We start from the raw sequence: 16,199 nt of genomic DNA on the forward strand, positions 1-16,199 counted from the left end.
CAAGTTTTGAACAGAAGTTGGTTTTAAAGATTTATCGTCATTATCCTTCTCTGGAACTTGTGTTAGGCATCTAGTTGGCCACTTTGACAACAGTAGACTGGACTAGATGCGCCTTTGGTCCAGCAGGCTTTTCTCCTGTTCTTGTCATCATCATCACCATCATCATCAGAGTTCATTTCTTTCCAGCCATAGGCTGAAATTCAGGGACAGTGAACCTATGGTCTTGTAATTGTTGCTGAACTACATGCTAGCTGGGGCAGATGAGAGTTAAAAAGCTTCCGGTTGTTCACAGTTCCCCACCCATGCTAAAATCCTTATTTTCCCCCTGTTTTCTTCAGCCTCCACCTCTTTTCTCTTTCGTCTCCCCTGCGATGAATTCATTTTAGATAGCACATTCCTTAAGGCAGGGTGCTGTGCTGTTTGTTAAGGAGCAATGCACATTGATGGTGCAATATCGATAATGACCAGCATAAACAGGGCACTGCCATAATCTTAAAAAAGATAATCTGCCATCCACACAGATCAAGGTTTCATAAAAAAAGGAACGTTGTCAGATCCCCGTTGAGCCAAATGATAATCAAGCGCATGGCTGTTAACATGGTTTAATTGCATTTTAGCCAGTGCTTAAGCGATGGTTGTGACCTTTAGCGTGACCTTCTTGCAATCATTTGCAAGTCAAATAAATAAATAAACCTGTCTTCTTCGTAGGTCAGGCCAGTTCTGCAAGAGCCGTTTCAAAATTGAAATTCAGAGTTCCAAATCCGACTGCGAGGTTTCCTCTCAGATTTAAGTGTTTTAACAGTGCAGTTCTTTGTGTGTGTGTCTACCCAGGAGTAAACCCTTCTGAGTTCAGTGGGGTTACTCCCAGGTATGGGCAACTTGGGTTGAAGCCTTTCGACTTGCTGGCATCCTTGGTTTGCACAGATGGCAAATTTGAAATCGGGGAAAGCTTCCAGCAGTCAAATGCGGAATTACCATTGTGTGTCAAAGATAAAGTGCTGAGCATCGCCGAACGTTCATTATAGAGTGCTGCGAATCGCTAAATGCTGTTTCGTGCCAGTAGCCAACTACTGTCAAATATCAGCTGTCAAGGCATCCCGTCTTGAACTCAGATGTATCAAATATCAAAGATTGGAATCAAATACTGGTTGGGTATCAGAGCAAGGTCAGTGCTTAGTTGACAGGAGAAGATCTGGAGGATCTGCTGCATCAAAACCCATAGAGGAGAAACATTTGGGAGCAAGTTAGGTTCAGCACTATTTTTAGCTAATTATACTTTATCAGGGGCCTCAGTGAACTCTGAGGCTTACTTAAACACTCTGGTATAATCCCTTCTCCTGCATTCCAATGGCCTTTACAGAAAGTGGTCACCAGTATTCCAGTCATCGCGTTCCAAGGAGCATAATTGCTTGCCACCCTCCCTCCCTCGTTCCCTCCCTCCTTGTTTATTCATCCAAAAACACCCCCCTCTTGCTTTTTTTCTGCAGATCCTGACCTAACCTCAGCTTCCTGTACTTGCTCCAGGTCTCATTAACAAAAGATGTATTCTCTGCTCTTGAATGTTTCAACTTTGCCCTCTCCTTCCTTTTCTCCAATGCCCAGCAGTGTCCAGGAATGTAATTGCTTGTCCGGACTGCCGGACTGCAAAGTAGCCTTATTGAGGCTGACAGCACAACCTCATTTTCACCCCACTCGACCCACCCCCCTCCAATTCTTCTCGCACTCCAGCCAGTTTTAATGTCCTTTCCAGGCGACGTCTAATGGATGAATGGCTATTCATTGCAATTGTTGCTCAAGAGCCCTGTTAACTAAAGCTGCAAGCTTTGGACAGTAGATTAATCAACTGAAGCTGAGTTGATTAACTGGTGGGAGGTCATTTTTTTAAAAGTATGGGGCTGAAAGTGAAAAGAACACATTAAAAAAAATGTGTTTCAGGGTATCGCGGTTCCAGTGGGTAGCAAAAAATAGAAAAGGTGTCTTACATTCTAACACTGAAAATTTCAGATAACCTTTTACCCTTTCAAGATAGGGCATAGCTTTATTGGGCAGTGGGGAGGCAGGTTGTACTGCTACCACTAGTTTTATTACCTAATTTGGCTTCTTTCTTTTTTGACGTATTCCGCACACCTATAATTATTCCAAGAACAAGTGGCGACTTATGCTTGCTAACTGATGCACAAAACAACAACAAACCTCTGGTTACATGAAACATATTCAACAAACACAAGCCGTAACTGGCTGTACGTTTGAAAAAATAATATATACTATTCATTGTACAGAATGGTAGGTTTCAACAGAAGTACCGTATTTTTCGCCCTATAGGACGCACTTTTCCCCCTCCAAAAATGAAGGGGAAATGTGTGTGTGTCCTATGGGGCGAATGCAGGCTTTCGCTGAAGCCTGGAGAGCGAGACGGGTCGGTGTGCACTGACCCCTCTCGCTCTCCAGGCTTCAGGAGAGCCCCACCGCCAGCCCCACAAGCTCGGGGGACAGCAGGGAGGCGCAGCACGCCTTTCCCGCTGTCCCCCGACTTGGTTAGAAGGCTGGCGGGGGGGGGGGAGGGGGGGAGAAGCCTGCTCCTCCCCGTCGCCAGCCCCGCAAACTCGGGGGACAGTGGGAGGCGCAGCGCACCTTTCCCGCTGTCCCCCAACTTGGTTAGAAGGCTGGCGGAGGGCTTCCCCCTTCTCCAGTCCCCCTTCTCAAGCTCCCAGAGCGATGCCAAAGCTGCACACAGCTTTGGCATCGCTCTGGGTCCTGTTCTGGGGGCTGGCGTCGGGGGAAGCCCGAGCTTCCCCCGCCCCAGCCCCGTGCCTGGGGGGGGGGAAATAATTTTTTCCCCTTTATTCCCCCCCCCCAAAAAATCTAGGTGCGTCCTATGGGCCGGTGCGTCCTATAGGGCGAAAAATACGGTAGCTCATAAAGTTCAACGAAAAAAGTGGAAGACCCAGTGGATCAGTTCATTCTCTAATGAGTTTATGCATAAGGTCCATATTATGTGAAAATGTCTATTCCACCTGTCAGTTCAGAGAGTCCAACAATCCACACGAAAGGTTGTTACAGTTCCACAGAATCCTTTCACAGAGTCTAAGACAAGGATTTCCGGAATATTAGCCTTGTTTCACCGTCCTGGGCTCCACCAACCTCAGCCCTGCCAGGCCTCTTCTGGCAGGGGAAATAGGGACATTCCAGGATCAAATCCGAAGCCAGGATGGATTTTGTTAATTCTGGGGCTGTCCCTGGGAAATCGGGGACATTTGGAGGGTATGATGCTGATGCTTCTATGAGAATATGCCCAAACACTAACATCTTCTTCAGAGGCCTTTTCCTGAGAGTCCCCTTCAGAGGTAGAATCATACGATTGTATAATAATAATAATAATAATAATAATAATAATAATAATAATAATTTATTATTTATACCCCTCTCATCTGGCTGGGTTTCCCCAGCCACTCTGGGCGGCTTCCAACAAAGTATAAAAAATACATTAAAACACCAGTCACTAAAAACTTCCCTAAACAGGGTTGCCTTCAGATGTCTTCTAAAAGTCAGATAGTTGTTTATTTCCTTGACATCTGATGGGAGGGCGTTCCACAGGGCGGTCACCACCACTGAGAAGGCCCTCTGCCTGGTTCCCTGTAACTTGGCTTCTTGCAGTAAGGGAACCGCTAGAAGGCCCTCAACGCTGGACCTCAGTGTCCGGGCAGAACGATGGGGGTGGAGTTGGTCATCTGCAATGCAGGAAGTGAGGTGGGGGAAGAAGTAACTAGGGAAAAAGGATTGTCAGAGGTGCAGTTCCATCGATGGAGCACTCTTTCTGGGGTGTGGCAAGGGGTCTGTGTGGCATCCTGTTTGCTAAGTTCTAGGTACAAGGTCAATATCTTTATTTATTGTCTGTGCATGTGTGATTTTGATGTAATCTTCTAAGTACGTCTTATATATAGGATGGGCTGCTAGCCATCCGAAGTATTTTAATATTTTTGCTGCAGCGTGTTGCTTTTGAATTTTGCTCTGCATTGAGCTGTCACGTTTTAATTTGATGTTTTAGTCTTTCTTTTTAACTGCACGCCACTTTGCACATTTTCATCGAAAATGGGAGAAGGGGGCTGTAAATTACTGAAATAATTTTCATCTCATTTCATTTATCTCACACTTCTTTCGGTGTTTCAGAACGATGTCCGTTCTGGGTTTTTGTTAATACACATGTGTTTACATTTACTTGATTAATCAATCAATCAAAAGGCAGGCGGTCAGCTTTGTTTTTCAACGGTTTAAAAATATTTATATCCAGCCTCTTCACATGGTGAGCAACAGGCTGGATACAGACGGTTAAGTTGATTGAGCTAAGGTCCCATTGAAAATCAAGTTAGCAGTGACTTGATTACAATGGGAACTGAGTGCGAGGAACACAGGTTTGTATCCAGTAAATTAATGGGCATGACTAACATAAGTCTATTGATTTCACTGAGTCTACTCGGAGTATGACATAGTGGGATCCATTGCCATAAAACAAAGCAATCACCAATAAAATATAGCCAAAGCAGCCAGCAGATCAAAATAGCACAAATCACATTAAAACCCTTTTAAAACCTAGTGAAATCATGGGGGTTTTATTTGGTGTTTAAAGCAATGCTAGGCTGAAGTCTTTGATCAAGACTTTTCCTGCACTTTTGGAAGCGGGGACCATACCCTCCAACATTTCTCCGATGAAAATACGGACGTCCTACTCCATAATAACAATAATTTAATTATTTGTACCCCGCCCACCTGTCTGGGTTCCTCCAGCCTTTCTGGGCGGCTATCAAACATTAAAAAAACTTTCCAATACAGGTCTGCCTTCAGATGTCTCCTAAAGGTTGTCTAATTACTTATCTCCTTGGCTCGGGAGTCACGAAACTCCATACCCTCCGACATTTTTCCAATGAAAATAGGGATGTCCCAAGGAAAAGCAGGAATATTTTAATATTTGCTTGGAAGCAGCCCAGAGTGGCTGGGGAAGCCCAGCCAGATGGGCGGGGTATGAATAAATTATTATTATTATTATTCTTATTATTCTTATTATTATTCTTATTATTATTATGGGGTTTATAGAGGAGGTGTCTGAGGGTTCCCTGACCATTTAAGCCACTGCTCCAAGTGGTGGTTTAAGATGCTCTAAACAGCCTAGCTCTCACTCAGGTTGAAAATATGGCCAGAACTCCCACAGAAACTAGGCTGCGGAATGATACAACATTGCTTTAATGCATCAGTCGTAGCCAATAAAAATTGCAGCTTGCAGAGTTAACTGAGAAAGAAATTATGTCTGGGGCTGCAGTATCTGATGCCATAATGTCCACTTTACAGCTTTGCCAATGTGGCTGGCTATTCCCTTGGTACCTGGGCATAGCCAGTAGAGTACAGATAATCTACTAATCTGGTTCCTATGCCACTCTTTCGCTAGAGTGAGTAGAAATAAATTGACATAAACATAGATGCCTGTTATTATTTTTCTTCCACAGCTGACAACTAGCCAAGTTGTTGGTGTTAAATGAAATAAGAATCTGAGCATCCATTTTTTTTCACTGCTTGAGGGCAATGTCAATCCAAATGTGGTTGTGTTTGGGGAGGCAATGCTCTCCTGCAGTGTGCAAAGAATTATAAAGTACGCTGCATTTCAGAAGGTGATGTTACCCTGTTTTTCTTCCTGGTATGAAACATGTTTACTTAGAAATAAGCTCCACTGAGTTCAATGGGACTTACATCTTGAAAACTAAGCCTTAGGAATGAAGCTTTTGCAAAGTATCACAGGAGAAAGCTTTCAAAACCGCACTAAGATAAAAAGATGAACACAAATTCTGTGCAATGCACCAGCTTTTGTGTAGAACACCAGAAATAAATCACATGGCACAGCATTCTTGGGATGGTGGTGCTTTAGAACTGAAGAGGAGGGACTGCGACCTTACTTTTCCATTATATGAAACACACAAACACATGTGTTCAGATCCTTCAACATAGAAAACTAGCATGAAAATTAGCTCTGACATCTAACATAATAGCTTTTATTCTGCAGGGAGTCATACAACTATTCAATTGCGTGGCGAGATCCTGCCTCCTACCAGTAGAAATAAAGACACAGGACACAGTAATTTAGGTTAATGGTCTAAAATTAGGCCACAACTTTATTGGTTACAGGTGATGAGTGGTATTGGCTTAGGCATTGGTCCTATCGACTATCCGGCTTCAGCCTGCTTGCTTGAAGACCGGGAAGGGTTAACACCAGCAGGGTTGCACATCAACTAGGGACTCCCCCGGGGTCACCGCTCGGGGGCGTGCTTTAGGCCCTGACCTCCATAGGCTTCGGACGAGGCCATGCCCCCCGGAATCCTTTACCGGACTACCCTTCAATATTTGGGGGAGGTGATGGCACTCCTCCCCCCCCAGACATCTACATAACAATACCCATACCAATGCCTAACTGCCAAAGCTGAGAAAGTTGTGACAATTTGCTACGAGGTAGGCGAAAAACCAAATGGCTGCTGCCAATTTGCCAAGTGGCCATAGCAAGGTCAAAAGAGGAACCTTGAAGGGTGGGTGGGTTGAGCTGAGCGGCCAAAGAGGGAGATTCCCGGCCGTGCTTGCCTTAAATGAGGCAAGCCACACCCCCTGGGCCAGCCGATTGGCTGGCCCGGGGATGACGCGGCCGAGGATTTCCTAGATTGCGCCGGGCTGGAAGCCAGCCTCCGTGCGCGTGTTGTTGGGGCGTGATGCCTGCAACACCACCTCCTCCCAAGGTCGGAAGTGGCTTTGTACAACCCTCCCTCTGTATTCTGAAGCAGTACAGTCTTGTGATTCTCAGATGAATGGTAGCATAGATGGTGGTGGTGGTGGTGATGACGACGACGACGACGACGACGATGATGATGATAATAATAATAATAATAATAATAATAGGCGTGGGTGGTAAAATCTCAGGCCTCTAACAACTTGACCAGAGAGAGACACTTGACCATTACTGATAGCATGGAAGCCAAGGCAACTTTTTCTGAAACCCAACAACCAACACCGTCACTTACAGACACCGCTCTTTAACCTCTGGCAGCTCAAATTCTGGAATGCCTCTGTTTTGACTAGATTCACTTGAGCAGATATTTCCATGCCTCTCTCTCACCCGAAATAGTTCTCCCTGAGAGAGAATGTAGAGACAGAGCAGAAGGAGTATGAACTCCCTCCTATCAGATGTCAAGGAAATAAACAACTCTCTGTCTTTTAGAAGACATCTGAAGGCAGCCCTGTTTAGGGAAGTTTTTAATGTTTGATGTTCTATCGCTTTATGATGATGATGATGATGATGATGTTGGGAGCTGCCCAGATGGGCGGGGTACAATTTATTATTATTATTATTATTATTATTATTATTATTATTATTATTATTATTATTATTACAAGTATGCAGCCGTCACCAGTCCTTGTGCTAGTGATTTACATGTGTCCACAATACATTGTGCAAAGGAGAACTTCCCTACGCCTATCTTAAACCAACAGCAAATGCATTTTACTGGGGCCAGTATTACTGTTTCTTCTGATTGCTATCGTGCTCCCAAAACCCCAGTAATCAGTTTCCTGGCTGATTTCTCTTTCTCTTGTTTCTCACCTCCAGTTTCTAAAGACCTGAGCACCCACCCTGCTCTTCACTGAAGCATGAACATTGGACATGGCCACCCGCCGCTGCACTCGGAAGCCTTCGCTGGTGCCTGGAGTCTCTAGGATGGTTTGGAAGCACCTGGTCCTCTTCTTCCTCTGGCTGCCATCGCTCGTTTGGGGCGGAGCCTCCCCCACCTCCTGCCCGGCCGCTTGTTCTTGCAGCAACCAGGCCAGCCGGGTCATCTGTACGCGCCGGGAGCTGGTGGAGGTGCCCGAGAGCATCTCCATCAACACGCGGTACCTCAACCTGCAGGAGAACAACATCCAGGTCATAAAGACGGACACTTTCAAGCACCTCCGTCACCTCGAGATTTTGCAGCTCAGCAAGAACCTCATCCGCAAGATTGAGGTGGGAGCCTTCAATGGCTTGCCCAACCTCAACACGCTGGAGCTTTTTGACAACCGGCTGACCACTGTCCCCACACAAGCCTTTGAGTACCTCTCCAAGTTGCGGGAGCTGTGGCTGAGGAACAACCCCATCGAAAGCATCCCTTCCTATGCCTTCAACCGAGTCCCTTCCTTGCGCCGACTGGACCTGGGAGAGCTCAAGAAGCTGGAGTACATCTCAGAGGCAGCTTTCGAAGGCTTGGTCAACCTGCGCTACCTGAACCTGGGCATGTGCAATCTCAAGGACATCCCTAACTTGACAGCCTTAGTGCGGCTGGAGGAACTGGAGCTCTCTGGGAATCGCTTGGACATGATCCGGCCAGGCTCCTTCCAGGGGCTGACCAGCCTCCGCAAATTGTGGTTGATGCACGCCCAGGTGGCTACCATCGAACGCAACGCCTTCGATGACCTCAAGTCCTTGGAGGAGCTCAACCTCTCCCACAATAACTTGATGTCGTTGCCGCACGATCTCTTCACGCCCTTGCACCGCCTGGAGCGCGTCCACCTCAACCACAACCCTTGGCACTGCAACTGCGACGTGTTGTGGCTCAGCTGGTGGCTCAAGGAGACGGTGCCCAACAACACCACCTGCTGCGCCCGGTGCCACGCCCCACCCAACCTCAAAGGGCGCTACATCGGAGAGCTGGATCAAAGCCATTTCACCTGCTACGCCCCAGTTATAGTGGAGCCTCCCACTGACCTTAATGTGACTGAGGGGATGGCGGCTGAGCTGAAATGCCGGACGGGGACCTCCATGACGTCGGTCAACTGGTTGACGCCCAACGGCACGCTGATGACACATGGTTCCTACCGGGTGCGCATCTCAGTCCTCCACGATGGCACGCTCAACTTCACCAATGTGACCGTCCAGGATACGGGGCAGTACACCTGCATGGTGACTAATTCGGCGGGCAACACCACGGCTTCGGCCACACTCAACGTCTCAGCGGTGGACCCAGCCACCACAGGTTACACCTACTTCACAACGGTGACCGTGGAGACCATGGACCAAGGCCAAGAAGAATCTGTCCCCACGAAGAAGGAACCTGGTCCGACGCCATCTCAGGGCTGGGGCATGACTTATTCCACCACCTCACTGACCCCTCGCAGCACCCGCAGCACGGAGAAGCCATTCACCATCCCCATCACCGACGTCACCGAGAGCGGCATGAAGGACCTGGACGACGTCATGAAGACCACCAAGATCATCATCGGCTGCTTCGTGGCCATCACCTTCATGGCTGCCGTGATGCTCATCGTCTTCTACAAGCTCCGCAAGCAGCACCAGCTTCACAAGCACCACGGCCCCACGCGCACCATCGAGATCATCAACGTCGAGGACGAGCTGCCCGCCTCGGCCGGGGCGCCCGGCGACAGCCACCTGGCTCTGCCCGCCATCGAGCACGACCACCTCAACCACTACGCCGCTTTCAAGGCCCACTACAACAACAACAGCGGCGGCGGACCCCTCACCTGCGGCTCCAAGAACCCCATGCTCAATTCCATCCACGAACCTCTCTTGTTCAAGAGCAGCTCAAAAGAGAATGTCCAAGAGACACAGATATGACGGCCAACAGACCCAGGCAGCGGGGAATTCTTGTGTGGTGGGAGGGTGCAAGTGGATTCGTACATGCGGTGGGGAGGGAGTTGAGGAACGGCTCCTCCGTGCCCTCCCCCCCACAAACAAACAAACAAACATCAGCAGATCTTTCCACCACCGTGGCAGATCTTGGATGCTGAGCCCTCGTCCGAGTGGACACCTTTGATTCTCACCACTTTAGCCTTTTCAGTTCTCTTATTTTCCTTTTGCAGAACAAGGTTCTACGCTCGCCCTCGGCCTGACCATTCCCCCCCCTTTCCTTTCTCCACCCCCCCCCACCTCACTTTTCTTCTTTTTTCTACCGATCTCCCTCTGCATTGGAGACTTCTTCTTTTTCTTTCTTTTTATACAGATGGGGCTGTTTCTGTATCCAACTACCTGCTGTATTACTTTAATAATTTTTTTTAAAAAAAAAAAGAGGAAGGAAGAAAACAAACAACAACAAAATAAGGAAAGATCGCTATCCGATTTGTTTTCCTTTTTGACGCCATGGGAATAAACTTTAGGAAAGGAAAATAAAACCCAAGGGAAACGGGAGAGGGAAGAAGAAGAAGAAGAAGAAGATGATGATGAAAAAGAAGAAAGAAATCTTATTTTGATCCGCTTTCCGTCAAAATTCTATTTTCATCCAAATGGGATATACAAACTAAATAAATTAAGTAAAGAGACGAAAGGTCATGGTGGTGCCAGGGTCCCCCCCCCCCCACCTTTGGAGCACGCGGGGATGCCAGGCGCACAGGGTTCGGGGGGGATTTTTTATGACTAGTATTATTACTATGGAATGGCAGGCATGGCCGGTGTGCCCCCCAGAGACACAGGGGCGTGGAGGTATTTTTTAATTTGTAATAATCTGGGGGTGGGAGTGAGGGGTTTGGTGGGGGGCTGCACTTCCGGCCACACACACAAAAAAAATCAAGGCCTGTCGATTCCCTTGGCATTTTGGGGTCTGGTCTGAGTTTCCTATTTTAATAAAATCCATAAAGATGTTTCCAACCCTCCCTAGGGTGCTTCTTTTGGGATGGGGGCAAATGAGTGTGCCGCTTGCGTCGTGAGGCCGCTGTGGCTCAGGGCCAACGGAGTCTCACGTGCGCCAGGTTTCTTGAGGGGTCGCCATGGCGATGACGTCAGCGAGGTATGTGCACGCAGGCTGCAGCATGCATTATCTCGCAAAGAACACCCCTGTGGCTGTACCATACACTGTATACATGGCTGGAACTCATACCTTGGACAGGGAGGGCAGTCTAGGAGTTGGCACTGATATCGTTGCTCCATAGGGAGTGAAATGTGGCCTCTGCTGATGAATCTCCTTTTTTTTACATGGAATCCCAAGAACGGAGCCTGCTATTTTTTATTTTTTTATTTTAAAAAACCCCTAGCATGTGGTTCTGTTGTTTGCTAATTTATATAGCACCATTGATGAGTATGGTGCTGTTATTATTTGTAGGGACGTGGGTGGTGCTGTGGTCTAAACCACTGAGCCTCTCGGGCTTGCCGATCGGAAGGTCGGCAGTTCGAATCCCCGCAATGGGGTGAGCTCCCGTTGCTTGGTCCCAGCTCCTGCCAACCTAGCAGTTCAAAAGCACACCGGTGCAAGTAGATAAATAGGTAAGAGTGGCTGAGAAACTGAGAGACCTGATGGATCCTTCCACCCATCCCTGACCATTGACTATCCTGGCTGGGGCTGACGGGACTCCGACAACATTGGGAAGGGCCCAAGTTCCTCATTCCTGCTAAATTATTTGTTTCTCTGTGTGGCCCTGCCATTGATTTGTGCTGGAGGTGAAAGCTAGAGGGGAAGTTCCCTACTTCTAAATGTACAGAGACGCAGGTGCCGCTGTGGTCTAAATCACTGAGCCTCTTGGGCTTGTCAATCGGAAGGTCGGCAATTCGAATCCCTGCAATGGGGTGAATTCCCGTTGCTCTGTCCCAGCTCCTGCCAACCTAGCAGACACCATTGCAAGTAGATAAACAGGTACCACTGTGGCGGGAAGGTAAACAGCATTTCTGTGTGCTCTGGTTTCCATCATAGTGTTCCATTGTGTCAGAAGCGGTTTAGTCCTGCTGGCCACATAACCTGGAAAGCTGTCTGTGGACAAATACCATCTCCCTTTGCCTGAAAGCGAGATGAGCGCTGCAATCCCATAGTCACCTTTGACAGGACTTAACCATCCAGGGGTCCTTTACTTTTTGCTGTACAAGGACCGCAGACTTCGACTGAGTCAGAGCTATTGGTCCATCTAATTCAGTTTCATCTATACCTGGAGTGGGGAATTTCCAGCTCATGAGCCAATCTTGGTCGTTTGGAGGAAGCCGTGACCAGATGCCCTATACTTGACATCCTATACACATGACGTCGGGTGTGGGGTGGGTAACGGCAGAACGTCAAAGGGAAAATCGGGAGCTGAAAGCGGGTTCCCAATTGTTACTTCCCTGGAGCGAGACACACCTCCACCCGCCCCAAAACAACTGCTTCTGTAGGTTCCTTCAAGTGATGCCATAAGGTTTTTCCGACCCCACAATTCTGCCCCCTCCCTCTATATATACTTAAAAACAAAACTGGATTTAATAATGAACGATAACAATGATTTAGAATAGTGCAAAATAGCTGGCGGGAAAGGCTTTTGAAAGGCAATCTTGCATCACAATATTTTGAAGGGCAGCTGTGTTTCAGCTCATCTGTTGGTTCAGGAAGGGCAAATTGGGTAGGGCTGTATGAAAATGCAAAGTGAACAAAGAGGCTTAAAACCCCTTACCCAATGCCTTATCCCCAACCAAGCCAGGCTAGGCGCCCCCCCCCAAAGAAATCTGGCACAGGACCGCCCACCAGCGGCGAGGGCTGAGGAGTGTGGAGGATGTGTGCCATGATTTGACCATGTGCACACTTTTGTATGTGAGATACAACAAGCATTTCTTGAAGGGACAGGTCTAATGTATCAGGCTGAGCATGTACACAGGAAAATGCTGCAGTTTACGACCTTGGTTTGTCGGAAACAAATGGAGATTTAATTTCCTGCAACCTGAGAGATTCTTGAAAAGAGCTTTCAGTAGCACATTAGAGGCCAAATAAGTCTGTTATTGGTATGAGCTTTTGTGTGCATGCACACTTCTTCAGATAACTATCTGAAGAAGAAGAAGAAGAAGAAGAAGAAGAAGAAGAAGAAGAAGAAGAAGAAGAAGAAGAAGAAGAAGAGGAGGAGGAGGAGGAGGAGGAGGAGGAGTTTGGAAAGCTCATACCAATAACAAACTTAGTCTCTAAGGTGCTACTGGAAGGAATTTTATTTTGTTTCGACTTTGGCAGACCAACACGGCTACCTACCTGTAACTTGAAAAGAGCTTTCAGACATTCTCAGATTCTGCTCCCAGCATACTAGTCCCTTTCACCAAAAAACCGCCTGGAATATCCAATTGAGCTATTGGCTAGAAGATGATGTGACTATTATTTTTAGTGGATCCAAGCTGTTTCTTATTCAGTGGGCGATCCGCCGAGACTCTCCTATGAATATTATCAGTGACTTTATTGGGGAGGCGGGGAGTAAAATGCAAGCGGGTACATCAGCTGGAAAATGAAAGGTGCAAAGTATTTCCCATGCCCTCTCAGCATTACATTTGAGGGCATAAACGCATCGTTATTCCCCAGTGGGATTTATATTGCTTTGAAGTATGTTTCCCAAAGGGGGACTTGATGCAGCTTTGATCCTATGGGCACATGCGCCTGGAACATGCTTTTCTTTCAAAACACACGTGTCCAGAGGAGGGCAACCAAGATGGTCAAAGGCCTGGAAACGATGCCTTATGAGGAACGGCTAAGGGAGCTGGGCATGTTTAGCCTGGAGAAGAGGAGGTTAAGGGGTGATATGATAGCCATGTTCAAATATATAAAAGGAGGTCATATAGAGGAGGGAGAAAGGTTGTTTTCTGCTGCTCCAGAGAAGCGGACACGGAGCAATGGATCCAAACTACAAGAAAGAAGATTCCACCTAAACATTAGGAAGAACTTCCTGACAGTAAGAGCTGTTCGACAGTGGAATTTGCTGCCAAGGAGTGTGGTGGAGTCTCCTTCTTTGGAGGTCTTTAAGCAGAGGCTTGACAACCATATGTCAGGAGTGCTCTGATGGGGTTTCCTGCTTGGCAGGGGGTTGGACTCGATGGCCCTTGTGGTCTCTTCCAACTCTATGATTCTATGATTCTACATGTGTGCAATGAGGATTTGGACCTGCACGGACTTGAACGCAGGAAGGCAGAAATCTCCACTGGAAATGGTTTTACATACCCACTAGATGGAAAAGAATTCACCTCTTCCTGCCCCACCACCTTTTCAGGGTTACTTTTATTTTTCAGCTGCTCTGGATGGTTCCTGTTGATACTGAAGTACCAGAACGCACTCCAGAGTTGTGGGGATATTTCAAGGGTGGGGAACCTATGACCCTTCAAATGTTCTAGGATCCCCATCTCCCATCAGCCAGCATGACCAAAAGAAGCACAGATTCCATACTCCTGGGATAGGGGATGGTTCCAGGAAATAAGAGGTTTTGTGGGTGACAAGGTGCACCTAAATTTTAAGGGCCAGAATAGATGTGACACTTAAGAAACATGATTGGACATCCTGGTATCGTTTTTAAAAATAATAATCTTAAAAGCAGCTGCAGCCCACAGAGGACCCCAAATTAGTACAGTGGTACCTCGGGTTACATACGCTTCAGGTTACAGACTCTGCTAACCCAGAAATAGTATCTTGGGTTAAGAACTTTGCTTCAGGATGAGAACAGAAATCGTGCTCCGGCGGCATGGCAGCAGCAGGAGGCCCCATTAGCTAAAGTGGTGCTTCAGGTTAAGAACAGTTTCAGGTTAAGAATGGACCTCCGGAACGAATTAAGTACTTAACCCGAGGTACCACTGTACAAGGTGGAATCTAGACACATATAAAAAAATGCTGTGAAAATGCTTTTTTAAAAAAGGTTTTAAAAATATATCGAATTTGCCATAAGCTCACCACGGCCATCTAGCGTCACATTTATATAATGCACTTAAAACACACTTAAAACATTGTATTTACAGCTGTATAGCTGAGTTCCCAAGGCAGTGGGGCCTGTCCGTCTGCCCCATTTCACCCAGTCAAAATCCTTTCTCCCATTTCTGTTTGTTTCCCCTCTTCCTAAGAGTTATAGGGAGGGTGATTTCAATGAGGAAAATGGTTTGTTGTTGTTTAGTCGTTTAGTCATGTCCGACTCTTCGTGACCCCATGGACCAGAGCACGCCAGGCACTCCTGTCTTCCACTGCCTCCCACAGTTTGGTCAGACTCATGTTTGTAGCTTCAAGAACACTGTCCAACCATCTCGTCCTCTGTTGTCCCCTTCTTCTTGTGCCCTCAATCTTTCCCAACATCAGGGTCTTTTCCAGGGAGTCTTCTCTTCTCATGAGCTGGCCAAAGTATTGGAGCCTCAGCTTCACGATCTGTCCTTTCAGTGAGCACTCAGGGCTGATTTCCTTCAGAATGGAGAGGTTTGATCTTCTTTCAGTCCATGGGACTCTCAAGAGTCTCCTTCAGCACCATAATTCAAAAGCATCAATTCTTTCGCGATCAGCCTTCTTTATGGTTAAACATCCTTCTCACAATACTGTTGCTCTAAGTCATTCCAAGCCCAGTCGTGGCTGCTCTTAAGCATTAGAAAATTCCCATCATCCCCAGCCATTAACCTTGGTGGCTGGGGTTGATGGGAGTTGTAGTCCAAGAGCATCTGGATGGAACGAGGTTGGAGAAGGCGGATGTAGGGCAATTTCATTGTGAATCTCCCATGGGATGAGCGATTTGGCTTGAAGTGACACCAATGTATGCTAGCATTTGCACCCGTCTACTTTCCACAGCCTCCAGTGCTAAGAACCACAAGATTCACCGCATCTCCCAAATGGAAATCCCGGCTGTGAATCATTGGAGATCACAAGTGATCAAGTGGTGGCGGAATGGTTGCATACCTTTTGCACGATTTGGGCCTGCTATTTTTGGTCTGCTTTCTATAGATGTTGGTCAATCCAGGATGTACGGAGTAGACTAGCCAAACAGAAAAAGGCTATTCAATACAGTGGTACCTCGGGTTACATACGCTTCAGGTTACATACGCTTCAGGTTACACACTCTGCTAACCCAGAAATAGTGCTTCAGGTTAAGAACTTTGCTTCAGGATAAGAACAGAAATAGGGCTCCAGCGGCGCAGCAGCAGCGGGAGGTCCCATAAGCTAAAGTGGTGCTTCAGGTTAAGAACAGTTTCAGGTTAAGAACAGACCTCCGGAACGAATTAAGTACTTAACCTGAGGTACCACTGTATGTGTATGTTGTTATTTCAATTGTTCTTCATGTGTAGACTGTTTTGTATGAGTTAAAAGAAAAAGACAGAGAGCCAGATATGAATACAAGATGGGAAATAACTCGCCTAGGGGCAGCACGGCAGCCCAAAGTTGCCATGAACTGAATATGAGTTAACAATGTGACCCTATGAGCCAGTAGAATTTCAGGTCGCATCAACTGCAGCTTTGTTTCCA

At 47.1% G+C, this 16,199-nt stretch overlaps 1 protein-coding gene across 3 annotated transcripts in view; it reads left to right on the plus strand.

Annotated features, from left to right (window-relative positions):
- LRRC4B (leucine rich repeat containing 4B) overlaps nucleotides 1-9,742 on the plus strand; it is a 148,423-nt gene extending 138,681 nt beyond the window's left edge. For all 3 annotated transcript variants that reach the window (XM_028702126.2, XM_028702128.2, XM_028702127.2), the window contains exon 2: nucleotides 7,634-9,742. In XM_028702126.2, coding sequence (XP_028557959.1) covers nucleotides 7,688-9,631 — 1,944 coding nt within the window. In that variant the 5' untranslated portion in view covers nucleotides 7,634-7,687 and the 3' untranslated portion in view covers nucleotides 9,632-9,742. The remainder of the gene's footprint in view (nucleotides 1-7,633) is intronic.
- The last annotated feature ends 6,457 nt before the right edge of the window (nucleotides 9,743-16,199 follow it).

This window comes from Podarcis muralis, chromosome 13, assembly GCF_964188315.1.
Source record: "Podarcis muralis chromosome 13, rPodMur119.hap1.1, whole genome shotgun sequence".
Lineage (NCBI taxonomy): Eukaryota > Metazoa > Chordata > Lepidosauria > Squamata > Lacertidae > Podarcis > Podarcis muralis.